Source organism: Schistosoma haematobium, chromosome 5 (assembly GCF_000699445.3).
Source record: "Schistosoma haematobium chromosome 5, whole genome shotgun sequence".
NCBI classification, from domain to species: Eukaryota; Metazoa; Platyhelminthes; class Trematoda; order Strigeidida; family Schistosomatidae; genus Schistosoma; species Schistosoma haematobium.
In genome coordinates, this window is record NC_067200.1 from 13,457,739 (window position 1) to 13,473,097 (window position 15,359).

General features: G+C 33.4%; 1 protein-coding gene across 1 annotated transcript in view; it reads left to right on the top strand.

Moving 5' to 3' along the window:
- Positions 1 to 15,359, top strand: part of SSC5D (Soluble scavenger receptor cysteine-rich domain-containing protein ssc5d) — a 43,486-nt gene that overhangs the window by 19,344 nt on the left and 8,783 nt on the right. The window contains exons 6-7 of the mRNA XM_051217531.1: positions 2,487 to 2,689; positions 12,072 to 12,295. Of these exons, the coding sequence (XP_051064945.1) occupies positions 2,487 to 2,689; positions 12,072 to 12,295 (427 nt within the window). The remainder of the gene's footprint in view (positions 1 to 2,486; positions 2,690 to 12,071; positions 12,296 to 15,359) is intronic.

A 15,359-nucleotide genomic window follows, 5' to 3' on the forward strand; every position in this document is an offset into this window, starting at 1 on the left:
ATTTAATATTCAACTTTAATATACAACTTTTATTTCATAAAGTACTTTATAAACAGTGCGATGGTGTCTTTATGGGATCACCATTACGTTTAATCCTAGCCAATTTCTTTCTGCCAAAATATTTGTCGAAAAAGTGTGATCAACAAACTAGAATTTTATTGTCGCTCTATAAATGATACATCTATAGTTACAGAAAACAATAACAAAGCTCAGAGTCTGCTAGGAACATTTAACGGAGTCCACCAGGTAATCACTTTCACATTAGAGGAGAAAAACTGTGACCCCAATCTTCTTTTTATTCGTCCTATTGAAAAGAAATGAAGGCTTAATAAGAACTGTTTATAGTAAATCGACTACACAAACCCAATGTATATGCTTTTCTAACTGCACCCCATTACAATACAAGAGAAATTTAATTAAATGTTTGGTCCACAGATCCGAAATTATTTGTTCTGAGGACAGTCTTAAAGAGGAACTAAAACTTATTCACGATTTATTACGTAAGCATAGATACCCATCACAGTTCCTATTGAAACATATCTGCAACTAAATCTAAAGTAAACTCATCAACGGTACTAAAAAAACTAATATTCTTGAAATTACAGTTCACAAATCATACCACCAGCAAAATAGTAACTCGATGTAAACATAAACCTCGAAAGCGTACATTTATTGAGGTAAGATTATGTCCTCCTTTCTTCAGTCAGCCAATAATGAGTTCACGAAGTCAAGATAAATTGACTAGCTCCTCTGCTCCTATGTGTATTCAACATTTAAATTGCTCTTGCGGAGCAAAATATGGTTGGAATACACAACTAGACAGCTGCATTATCGTATTTCTGAACATCATCTCTGATAGTTAACCAAAGGACAATAGAAAGTAATAAGAAGCTCTGTTCCAGATCATTGGTCATCACATAAATAAAACTTCAGCGCTTTAATTTATTTGTCAAATTCAACCGAATATACTCTATGGTTTTGGAATTCGACTCTTATATATAGCGGAAGCCATAGTAATACGTATCAAAAAACCTAAACTTCGTGTACAGCGAAAATTTGTAGTCTTTATGAATACCCTAGCCTTCTACTTAGATACTAATACATGGTGTTTCAAAACCTTTCTTTGTCTTTTGAAATTTGCCGAAATCCGATCTATTTGACATTCTAATTTATAATTCTAATCTTACGTAACTTGTTTATCAATCAAATTACTCTATTTCCACTGTATCAGTCCTACTAATCATTTCACAGATAACAAAACCATTTATATTTACATTCAATTTCAATTCGTACCACTACCCTTATTTAACTATTTGTAATAATTACCTGGTTTAGAAGATTTGTCTTATTTTTTATTTCATTTTTCAAACGTTATGTAATTCACTGATCACATTATAAGCAAAGATGGTTAGTGACTAGAAGTAGAATCCAGGAAGAGCATTTCGTCTTATGATTACATTGTTAAACTGGCTCACCATTTAACTGATATCAACTTTCTACTCATTTCTAAAACCTATGTATATATTAGTGTGGGGCTGTGATGAAGAGCTAGTTGAAAAGCCCCCAAATGCCCTGGTATGGCCGAAAGTGGGGAGGGCCCGCCCTTCCTCTTGAAATACTCTCACACGGCCACGCGTATACAGCTTCTGCCAGGGAAGTCCTACTCACTGCCTTCTCGTGGCGGGGGTGTTGTTTACGAAGTGAGAGGACGAAAAGCGAGTGTCCGGCGCTTTAACCGGATCCCAAACCAGTTGTGCAAATGGGCTCCAGTATCCTGCGGGAACAAATGGCGTATGAACCAATTTTTGGTCAACGGCTACCATGAGACCGCATCTCCTCACGATGCTCCACTGTCTTGTGGGTCAGACCTTTAGGTCAAAGGCTCGGGGTGTGGCCCCCTAGGAAAACCACCTGCTTCGGTCTGGGCACCCGGGCAGTACCACAGCCCTCACACAAATATGATATGATGAACTGTCACTAATTGAAAATAAGTATTTATTCACTCAACTTGTCCCTTTTTAATGTCTCATTAGAAATATTTAATGAATATTCTGGTATTTTATGAATAAAATAGCTGTCTAATTCGACCATCACTATAATTTCCTGTGCTTCTCTTTGATCAAAATAATTTCAATATGTCTCGAGAAAACTCATTTTTCGTGTAAAGAATTTGCGAAGTTTGTGGTCTTTTTACGACTGAACTCATGAACTGATCTTAACTAGAACATCATTGAAAACCTAGAAGCACTGGATAGCTGTTTCGTCCTAGTATGAATGTACACTGTTGATAAATCTGATACTATTAAGATGAAAAGGCCGTTCACTGCCTTCAGGTACTCAATCATGATTTAGCTAAGATCAGTTCATGATTTTATTTGTAAAACAAAACTGATTTTGACAGAGTTACTTTGTTTATCAATAAATACTAAGAATACACAAATGTATACATTGTAGTTTCTTTTTCTTTCCTTTAAAATACTCTTTAGATTTTTATCAACCTGTATTCTATTGTAATCAAACAACAGCGATAATTATCTATGATAAATATTATAATCCAGATTTGAATTCAAGTATGATTCGATTAGATCAAGATCTATTACCAATTGAATGTCAATATCATGTAGATGATAATACAACTCATATTATAGCTTATGTTCCACTTGTTGGTTGTGGTGGGAGTCTAACATTGGTTAGTTAAAATTAATGATCAATTTGTTAGTTTTGTAAATTGTTAGTATTATTTTCTATTGAAGATGTGATTTAATGCGTGATTTATTTTCTTTGTGTTTTCAAAAATAAGATTAATGTTGGATAATCATCGACAGTGTCAGGTATGACGTATGTTTCATCATATTTGAGACGTGTCAGCTAGAGACGTAGTGTCTTAGTGTGAAGGTGTTCAAGTAGGGACTCGAACACAGTGTCTTTCGCTTCTTACGAGTTATCCAGTGTACAAACTGATGGTTATTTAAACTTATTAACTCAATAATTAACCCATTGACCTTGTGAAGCGTAAGGGACTGAACTTGAATCTCAATTCAAACAATAGCACTAAAATGACGGTTCGTCCGATTGACAAGTCCCAAATTAGATGAAATGTGCGTCCATAATCCCATTTCTAATCACTATCAGACTTCATTAAGCTTTGTAACTAAATAGCATTGATATCGAAACAATCTGCTCGGGATACCAGTAGAGGCTGATCACTTACAGTCCTTAACATCAACAGTAGAAAAATACAAAACATTATAAATTAAACCAATTTAATGATCAGAAGCAAACATGCTGAGGGTGTCAGTTTGAGTTTCTTTACATTTGCTTCTGTTATATCCCGATGACAATTATGAATGGTAACTGTTGGGATCTATTTATGGACTAATGCTATAAGTATATTTTTATTGTATAATTGTTATGCATATTCATGTTCCTCCTATTATAAGCTTTGTTTTAACCCATAGACTATTATTATACGACTTACCGCTCTTGAGTTGTACCCGGTCTCACAATTGATTGATCACTGGGTGGTGATCAATCTCATGCTTATCTAGTCCCTATTAGTGCAGACCGAATGCTATCGATCATGTTGCAATGTGGCCACCAGTCTAGGTGACTCGACACTGCGGGCACTATGTATTGAGATTAGATGGTGGTTGGAGGTAGTCAACAGGAAACCCTGGACCCGGGTTTCGTGCTACTTGGCACTCGTCAGCAAGGTGTACCTGTAATCTTGAGGGAACTGGTGCTCCCTGGCGGATTCGATCTCGTGTCACCCAGCTTCACAGTCAGAGACCTTGCTGACGAGTGCCAAGTAGCACGAAACCCGGGTCCAGGGTTTCCTGTTGACTACCTCCAACCACCATCTAATCTTGTACCCGGTCTATTAGTTACAGTTTCCCACATTCACAGCCACTTTGGGCTAGACCTTGTACAAATGTTATTTTCTATTTTATGGTACGATGTGATCTGTATGGTTTGTATATAAACGTAATATGTTTCAAATACGTGATTCATATTGCGGAGGCTGATATTGGTGTTCTGAATTTAACAGGCAGAGCTAGACAGGAAGAAAGACCGATAATGATTGTAGACTGCTCGTGCGGGTTGTATGCGTCATTGGTCCGATTGATAAGTCATTACGTTATATATTGATAGGGGCAAAAGGCCACAAGGTATAACAGTTTCGACTGAAACTAATTAGTTACATTGTTATTTTCATGTTATTCACTAATAAGTGTAATTTTAAGTTTTATCCATGAACTTTGAACGAGACACTATTGTTATTAGCTTTAACTATATTGTTGTATTGTAAAATTCAATTATGATTTATTTATACTAGTCATTATCTAATTATGATAACAGGCATTGTAGCTCAGATAACAATCTTTCTTGTACATTACAAGTAACTAATTTGTATAAGTATATGAGTAAGCAACTATCTAAATAATAGACAATAGGCAGATATTCATAATAGCTAATAAATAGCTTCAATGAAGTCATTCACAATGTTTAGCTCCTATTTCATACAAACTGATATATTCTATATCCTTTAATTTTTTTTTCTCTTTTTTGTCATTAAAAGAATCAATCTGGGATCATTATGATTCATAATATTAGCTTGGATTACCTTTAAACATTAAAAAACAAAACAACTTACATGCCTATGAGTAATCTTATGAATAATATTGACAAATAATGAATACTTCACATATCCTTGATCTTCCAATCTTACACAGAACGTTGATTGGCACTTTAAAAACTTAGACCTTAAACGTCACATATTAGTTAAAGTCCTCACGGTTTATGATTCACTGTCTCAGACCTTCTGATTTACGCTTATGATCAAATGTGCAATGAAACATCGTAAACAAGTATTTAAATCTCATATCCTTCAGCAATTTACTTCCTGAGTGAATGCAATAAGTATGGATAGTCTGAGAAGGGATAAAATTATTCTTCCATACTTTTTGGAATTCTTTTAGCGCACTATCAAATTCAATCTAGCTTCCGAAACGCTTGTTCAGTAATAATACGTTGAAACGCCTCGCTTACGTCGACTGAAATGTCTCTTGAACATGAGGCACTACAAACAGTACTCATTAATTATTTAAAAAATTTGTTCCTTGAAACAATACTAACTGAAGGATGTACTACAAATATTTAAGACTTACCGGTTACTTGACATTTCGTCTTAACTTTTGCGTTTAACAGCTATTCACACAAACTTTGCATATCTATAACTTTTAGGTTTATCTTTGTTAAGTTCGCTTTCTGGACCTTATCAACAAATTTAATAAAGGCATTGGGGTTCACTACAGCAATTGAGATCACAGATCAGGTTACGAAGTAACAATAGAGCTAACGTGTACATTACAAAACAGAGAATGCTAAACTAATGCTTTTGGTAGTTATTTTGTGCTTTTTGATGCAGTAAAAGACGACTTAAATATGAAAAAACTTAATACTCATGCAACCAACAAACCTACGGCAAGTGAAATACGGGATGACCGCCTCTTGTCAGGTAGTTGATACGGAACGGCGGGCACCTTCGAAAGAGTCTGACATTTTTCCCGTGCCGACTATCGGCAAAATTTCGTAATAGCTAGTACATAGCTTTTGTGTGAAATACGAATGTCATGTATAATACGTGATCTTATCATTTGCTAAACGATGTATACATAAATTACATACAAAGGGGGTAATCAACACTCTCCTTAAATCTTTCACTCGAATCCTCAGTCCTGAAATAAACATTAACATAATAGTAATAGGTTTTATGAACTGATGAATTGATCAGACGGAGACTCCGAAACTTTGGCATGAGATTTGTTCATCCATATGTCTGCATAGCATCTTTTATTATATCTGACGTAAGTTCGTGATTCCAACCCTCCAATCTTTACCTCCAAAATCCCTAAGTTGAAATTACGAATAATGTAAGAAATTGTAAAAAATTATTCGTATAGTTATCAGGTTTCACAGAGGGTGAATAATATCTGTCTATTACGATGAGTTCATACGATGTCGTTTTAACTTACCGGTTTAGTATACACGTAGAAAACTTGAATAGTTACATTTATTATGTGAAGTTAGTTTACACTTTATAATCCTGTTGTTCTCTTTTCAATAAATTATTCATTTTCTAATTGGCTAAAAACTGGTTGAATATCTCTCGTGGGTATTTCAAATTCATCCATTATGCCATACTTTTGCCGAATTTCCATTATAAACTTGTACAATCATATCTTTCGATAATGCAATGAGAAGACGAAGTTTATCAGAATTATGTGATATATTAGCGCAATACATTTCGAACAATCTGATCACACATTATATACTTGTTAAGAACATTTATGTATGAAAATTAAAAGGTCAACTAGACAGGTTAAGGGTAAGTCATAACAAAGGAAAAAATAATAAAGTACAACAAAAACAAAAGTGATTACCACTCTGGATAATAAATCAGTATTACCAGGGTAGGTTAAGTGTAGGGACAAATTGTTTTTGAACACATAAAGGGGGTTTCAATTTCCGTATAGCTAAGGCTTCAATAAACCTTAGTATACGTCCTTGAAGGCTTTTGTTTAACACTACAAGTGCTGGTTTAATGTCAACCTTATGACCAGTCTCAATCAAATGTTTCGCAATGAATTATGTCTATCTATCCTGTGATCTTATTTGACCATTGGAATCCATTTGTTTCTGCAACCATTTTGGTATGTGTTCACCCACCCTTAATTGCAAATCACGATTGTCCCTTCCTATGTACGTGTTTCCACACATACATGTAAATCGATAGACGCAATGGGATGTGACACAATCGCTTTCGTGCTGTTTGGGCTTTTGGTGAAACATAGACCTTGTCTTTTCGATAATGACAAGTTGGGCTGCATAAAATGTCCGGTTGATAGCCAATTTAAGTCTCCGTTTCAACATGAGACTATTTGTGTCGCCTCTGAATGGTAACGTAATATATATATTTATTATATATACTATTATTATTATTATTATTATTATTTATATCAACATCCTTTGTATGGTGAGTGGACGAAATTTAGGTTCATGTTTGTTTATGGCAACTAGAAATAGTTCATAAAATAGCAAAAGTATAATTTACTGACAAGTTAATCAAACTGAACATGGCGGTGCTAGATTTTAGCACCGAATTCCAAACCGCGGTGACCGATTGATTTTATCTGATTATGAGCTAAATAGGAAGCAGAGGATAAACATCCATCATCCTCTATTGCTAAACATATAATTGAAACAGGTCATAAGATTGATCTAAACTTAGCTTTCATGGTGCTGTATAAAAGTGTAAAAGGGCGTATACTAAGGTTTATTGAAGCCTTAACCATACGAAAATCCAACCCCCCTTTGTGTGTTCAAAAAAAGTTTGTTCTCACCTTAAACCTACCCTGGTAATATTGACTTATTATCCAGAGTGATTAGGTTTTGAATTGTGTTCACATTATTATTATTACTCTTATCATTATCCTTATCTCCTCTTACTCCATTTCCAGTCTAGTTGACCCTTTATTTTTATATATAAATGCTCTTAACAAATATATGTGTGATCAGATCGTTCGAAATGTATTGCGCTAATATATCACATAATTCTGATAATTTTCGTCTTCTTATTACATTATCAAAATTTATCAAAGGGACTAATTGTTTTCAAGAAAATATTTAGTTATTGTCATTACTTTATTATCAAGACGCTTAAAATAGATGAACACGGCAAGATCAAAGAATAGGGGTAAACTTAATAAATTTGTAAAATAACATTTACAATATGATTTGTTTTACAGGGAAAAATCCGTTGTAGACAGATAGAACTAAATTATCTGTAACACTTTTATGCGACTCATGAACTTTTCAAGATAACTTAGGAATCCTTGATATTTAAAACAAAATAATTATCTGTATATGTATTTATTTAGAAGGCTTTAACCATGCCTTATATACATGGCATCCTCTCATTTTATTCCTGTTATTGAAACTTTCTAACCCTAATCACATTTGTAGGCTCTCACTTTAATGAATTACTCATCACCTGAATTCTTATTGGCTCAAATTCCGCTTTATTTTGTCGAGGTCATTTCAACATGGTTGATGGTCGTTGGTTAAACATACTTTAACCAATAAAATTACTGAAGTAACTAACACTATGGAACCAATGTTTTAGTCATGGAATTAATTCCTAAATATTGAATATTAGGAACCACTGGTCATCTGACAGACCATATATATATATATATATATATATATATATATATATATATATATATATATATCACGCGAGGCCCATAGGTCATGAGTTCGAATAATCCCGCGAGTGGGGGCGTATGTGCGTACTGCTGAGGAGTCCCATACTAGAACAAAACGGCCGTCCAGTGTTTTTAGGTTTTCCATTGTGGTCTATCTTTAATTGACTCATGAATTCCACTATCAAATTACTATAATATCCACAAAACCCCTATCTGATTATATATGATTATGTGCTATTTCATTACTCCAAATATTTTAGCCTAGGTAGTTTGACAATGATTTACTTATTGTAAATAACTAGTAATTATTAGAGAAAAAGAAGTTGAAGTTCACTAAACAACCTATAATGTCCACTCATTTCTGTCCATCATAACAATGCTGTTTAACTGAACATGAATAAAATGAAATCAGTCTATACTTACAATCTTATTGCATTTAAAATTTCTTCAAACTGTATAGAGAAGAACATAACAAAAAGCTCAAATCTCATAAATGAGCAAAAAACTGTGAGATTAAAGTGTTTTCATCTTGACATTCAGCCATTGCGTGTACTTTATCGATGATCAGCTGTTGGTGAGTACTAAGAATCTAACTTGAAATAGTTTCAAACATAACCAAAAGAACATAGTACATGTGTGGTGTATGCTACCTATGTCGACAGAATTAGTATATAACACTATTCAGAAGTAGTATGCCTGGCAGCAGAAGAGAACGGGGACAGAGAGTAATTGTTATGGCAATGAAAGATCGATAAAGTTTGAGATAATTGATTGAGGATTTACAACGTATGGTTTTCATATTTTACCAAAGAACATAGTAGTTTTGTATTAAAATACAATTACTTGTCTCCACCTGAGTGTGTAATCGTTAAATCCAACTTACGAAGGAAGAAAAAGAACAAATCAGTACGGACTAAGATTGGATTTTTATTATATTGGACACTACTCAGTGACTTTTAATACATGTTTATTATAATTTGTGTTTCAATGACAAATATTCAGTTGATAAATTCTAATTATTGACTTAAATGTATTTTCACTTATATCGAAGTTAATCATCAACATAGTTTCGATTACTGTACTAGTCTTTTTACTTAAATTAACATTCCAATGAATAAAACTGATAGAAGTAGTCTTGGTGAAGTTGTAAAAGATTAGTTATAACTCACGAATGTTTCATATAAAGAAAGATATTACTCGCTTAGAACGTAGATAACTCGTGGTTGTGTTCTAATATCTATCACAAATATATAGAATATTCTATAAGAATCAATAGTAAAGAAATGTGAATCCATGTACTCTGACTGATTGAAAGTAGAACTATTCAGTTCTTTAAATCAATATAGATGAGATCAAACATACAATTTATACTGTAGAAATTAACTGTTTTTATCTATAATTATAACAAAACAAATGACGAATGAAATTATGCTTTAAAAATTTATCACTCGAAATCAGTATGACTTTGGGGGGGGTGTTGCTAACTATATATCAACCATTGATAGTCCTATAGAAACTTTCCATAAATTTCTATAAAACAGTGATTTATGCATCATATCTCTATTGAATAATTACTTATAGTGTTGCCAGTTTTAGCATGATTCCATGAACGTTTAGAGCATCAAGGCTACACATAAATCCATGATATCCTTGTTTCTTCATAATTAAACGAACTTTGGCAACAAAGCTTCTTTTCATACACTCTACCTTTTATCTTTTATTTAAGGCCCAAGTGTATGAGATTTCTGTTGGAGGTGGGGTAACTAAAAGGAGGCTGTTAGAAAGTCAGTATCAGGGGTTTAAATACTAGACATATCATTTATTAAATACATATAAAGTAGTATGTAATAAATTTCACAATTGATATTCATTATCAAATATTTCCGTCTTACTAGTTTTATAGTTTCACCAATAAGATTAAGTGACAATTAAATAATTATCACTTTGTTTACTAATGTAGAGAATATTTGTTTGTTCTAAGTATATACTTTATCAAATATTTATTGAATGGGTAGTAACCGTAGTGTTAGTAATAATAGTAGTAACTCAAACGAAGATGGTACTATGGTTTCATTAAAGCCTAGAATTTTGTGACCTTAAATTGAAAACTGTGAAAATACATTCCTTTACACATATATACAAAAACAATTCAACATAACTAAGCAACCAAATGTTAAATAGATTAAAACGCCAATTACATGCATTTATATATACTCAATCCAATAAACACGGCAACTGCATTACTAGTTTTTGATGAAACATTCAATAGTCTCTGGAAATACTTATAAAGAGTTGTAAGTTGTTTCTAGACATAAAAAGTCGAGGTAAACATATCTTCTCGATTAAATAAAGTGTCTTAATTTAAACTGTCAACACTGTATAAATGTTATGAAACTAGTGAAACTGTTGAATTCCTGTATGTTATAAAAGTATTGAATGTGTTCATTCTCTTCTATACTTTCTGATCCTGTAATTCACTTTACAGTTGATTACTGATGCATTAAATTTTTGAGTAAAATACTTATGATTGATAATATTACGTGAAATTATTTAACAGTTGAAACCGTTCAACATTTAAAAATTTTCCAGGAATTTTGGAACAATCAGAATGTAGATGTGATACATGTACTATCATAAATGAAATGTATTGTGAAGTGGTCATGTCTGATGAATATGAAATCTCCTTTGAAAAAACTTTTTATAACCTTACTTTGTGTATTTATGGAATAGGCTATATTACAAATATATGTATACCAATAACCTCCTACCTGTTGAACAAATAACTGTTCACTGGGATATGTACCAGGCTCAAGTTATAGTGTGGACATCAACACTACGATACAATTATATCCAGCTGACGAGTTCCAAATAGGAAGAAACCCACCTCCTAGATTTTACTGATAGCCGTTTACCAAATAAATATATAACAAATTTAAGTGTTGTATACTAATTACTTTCAATCACCGAACATAGTGCACCTCCATGTGTTTAATCAGTTATTGGCCTCACTAAAGAGTGTATGAATCGATTCAAGCAGTTTTCCCTTGTGTTCTGAGGTCATGCCTCCAGTTTTTTATGACCATATTTACCCAGGTGTTTTCAGACACCTTAAGGTGCATTATACCTCCACAGTGTGTACACTCCGGAAATGAAAAGCTAACTTGATCAGGTGCATGTATGTACCGAGTTTCATGTTGCTTGTGAACGTCTGATTCGTCGTAGCTTTTTACCATATCCTTTAAAAGACTTCATTATTATCATGAACTAGCGAATCCCCCTTCAACAGTCTGAAGGTACTAGGCCAGCCATGATGAAGTCTGAAGTTCTTCACTTCTACTCCTGTCCCACATACCATCTTGATGTCGAGTGGTCAGCGAAAAATCTTAAACCAGGAGCGCTATTTGGACAAGTCGACTATCGAACTACTAAGTCTAAGTCCTCTTGTCCTTGTCTAGGTCAGCAGAGCAAACATATATATATATATATACACCAATGATTCTGTTTGTCAATTAAAGCTTAGCAATAATTTTTCAGTCTCTCACTAACAAAGTTGACTGGTCAAGTGTATAAGTGGCGCACGTATCTGAAGCGCACGTCGTGGGTTGTAACACGTCTAGCTTATCTCAATCCATAGCATAGACAACAAACTAAACTACCTTTGCTAATAATAATTATTTCCTTACTAGTTGACTAACTAAGACTACATTTCCTTAGCTCTTCTTCTTCTTCTGTATAAATAAACGTTTCACATTTATTAACAATTGAATCATTTGGATATCAATATATGTGTATATATTTCTATAGAGTAATTCAACTTCCATTGCAATTAAATTAAATTTGCTTCGAGAATATTTAACACCAGAAAATGGTATTATATCAAATTTACCAATGAAATTCACTGTGACCTGTTTAATACCACGTTCAAAACAAATTCAATCGGAAGTTGTTGCTTCACCAAATATTACTACAAATTTATTATATCAAAGTGAGAGTGTTTTATCAACATTGAAATTATATCGTGATCAATTGTAAGTCAGTATTAGTTAATTTGTTTAAATTAGTTTTATTAGCAGTTTATTACGATTTGGTGGATGGTGGCTAACAGTGGTTATACACGATGCACGTTCTGAGTACTATAGTGCAAGTCAACTTTGGGATGCAGGTACATCCAGCTGACGAGTTCCAAATGGGAAGAAATGAGCGCCGAAATGCCCTGGTACGACCGAGGATGGAGAGAGTCCGCTCTCCCTTTCCAAATATTCTCACGTGGCCACGCGCTTACAGCCACTGCCTTCTCGCGGCGGGGGTACTGATTACGAAATTGAGAGGACGAAAAGCGAATGTCCAGCACTTTAACCCTATCCCTTGATGATGCATATGCGATGTGTGGGCGAGAATGATAATGATTGGTTGTCTGCTCAGTCAGACATGTAGATAGTCTGACAGGTGTCAGATGAGTTATATATTCCCCTATCATTATAATCATTATTATTGATTGTTGTTGGGTTGTGGTGCGGTAATGTATTAATGTTCTAGTCATACTAATCATGTGTTTTTGATCTGAATTGTGTTGAAGTCCTGTAGAATAGACACTGGGAGGGGATCTAGCGTAGATATTCGTCCCATACATGTAAATGTGGAAATCCAACCGTTATAACAATATGTATATATACTCAACCGTCCTATGTTTTTATTATTATTTTCTCCTACATTCAAGTAAATGGTTAAAATTCTGAAGATCATCAGTTATGTTTATTGGGTTGATGAAATGTCTGTCTGTACTTTATGATTTCATTATAACTATATTAATCTTCCTTTTTATAGCATGGATACTGTTGTTCTTGTTGTTGTATATATCTGCTGTATTGATTACGAATAAAATTTTGCAATGCATAGTCAGATATATAAGGTGTATAATGTTGGATTGTAATAAACTTTGCATAGTTTGAAATATATGACTGACTTTTGTTGAAATCGATAATCAGAGAAAGAGAAAGACCTACGGTTTTCATTTCTAGGTTTGTCAGTCATTAACAATGTGGGAAACCTTATTTCAAAAAAGCATGTTAGATATGATTAAATAGGAAAACATAGATACGAAAATGATGGAAAATTCTGTATCTAAAGGAATATGAGTTAATTTTTTCCCTGACATGCATTATCCTACTAACCTAAAATCAGTAGTTTGAGTTATTTTCAACTATTTTTAAAGCTTTCTTCCACACTCATTTGCATCCAAGCGATGAATGTTAAATCATTGGACCCATTGAACAAAAAATCTCTAGTCATGTGTCTTGTTGTATTTGAATTTTATTCTAAGTGTAGATCTTTGATCTTGCAGTTAATTAGCAGTATTCGAACAGCAAGCAATAGGGGCTATATATATATAGGCCAACTGATTGTACTGGTATAATTTTTAGTGTTTTTTTAGCAACGTTGTTTTCTACCGCACGTTCAACCTTCCTCCTTTACCTGTGCTTGGGACCAGCAGTAATCCTAGAAGAGCTACAGGTCGAGTAGCTGGAATATTGAGTTGTTTGAAAACAGTAATTTTTGAGACTTTAAGATGAGATTTTCAGGTTCAATTGCAAATTCCTTGACTATTGAGCTATTTCTTTACCAATACGAAACTTGATGGTAATCTTGTAAAGTGAAACGAGAATATAATATTGGTTAATATTTACTGTTGATTGCAATTATTATCGACCACAGATACGAAAATAGTTTCTCCAATCATAAATATCACCATTACCTTTTCCTGATCTTTTGTTACTCATGAGAATTATAAATGCAGATAACTTAAAATATCACTGTTGTATCTCAACTCAATATAGGCAAGTTTAAATTGACGAACTAACTTACTGATATATACATCATGTAGTACTATAATACTAAATTACTTACTTACTTACGCCTGTTACTCCTAATGGAGCATAGGCCGCCGACCAGCATTCTCCAACCCACTCTGTCCTGGGCCTTCTTTTCTAATTCTATTCAGTTCTTGTTCATTTTTCTCATGTCCATCTCCATTTCCCGGCGTAATGTGTTCTTTGGTCTTCCTCTTTTCCTTTGGCCTTGAGGATTCCGTGTGAGGGCTTGTCTTGTGACGCAGTTGGGTGCCTTCTTCAATGTGTGTCCTATCCACTTCCAGCTCTTCTTCCTAATTTCTTCCTCTGCTGGGATCTGGTTTGTTCTTTCCCACAGTTGGTTATTGCATAATACTAAATACTACATTACAAATCTTTGTGAGAAAACTAAGTACTTAATCATAGATTTATATACATTTTGTCCACTGATATGGACAAGAATAAAGAGCTTGAAATCTTAACGAATTCCAGATTTAACTACTTTCAATAGTGTCCTTTGTTTATAATCTCATCTATTGTTTGACCTTATGATAACATATTTTAGCACTGATGCATAGTATATTTACACTCATCAAGCTTATCAAAGTGATAGATACTTTTGAACATTCTAAAACATCTACTTACTTCTGATGTGCAGATTTTTGTAAGAATGGATTCAAGAGGAATGTTGAAACATTTAATATGCTTAGATTTCTTTTCATTTTCATACAATGTTGAATGTTAGGAAATACTACAAATGGATATACACTTCCTTTTTTGGTCTTATCAACATTTTCACGTTTTTTTACACAATAAGCATTAAAAACTGAATTTCTTTCCTGTTGTATTCATTGAAGTATTCAAACCAAACGAATTGAGCCACGTGTTAAAACCTCATTGTAAACTATACTTCCATCGTTGAAGATGTAAGCCGTACAATCTACAGACTTTAATTCTTAAAATGTGTGGGGCGTTTATGTGCATCATAGTCTGGTCAAATCCTACATTAATAAATTGGAACCGTAATTACATACGCTAAGTATGGAGACTGTTACCAATAAACAAATTCACAAGATATGCATATAAAATATTGGGAATATTAAGTAATACATTTATAGTAATAAGATAAGTTAGATGTCACGAATTCATGTCAAAATACATCGGTTTGCCACAAGTAACAGTGAGACGTATGGAGTTGTCTTTGAAAATGATTGACAATCTATGCGTTACTGAATATTAGTAAGTA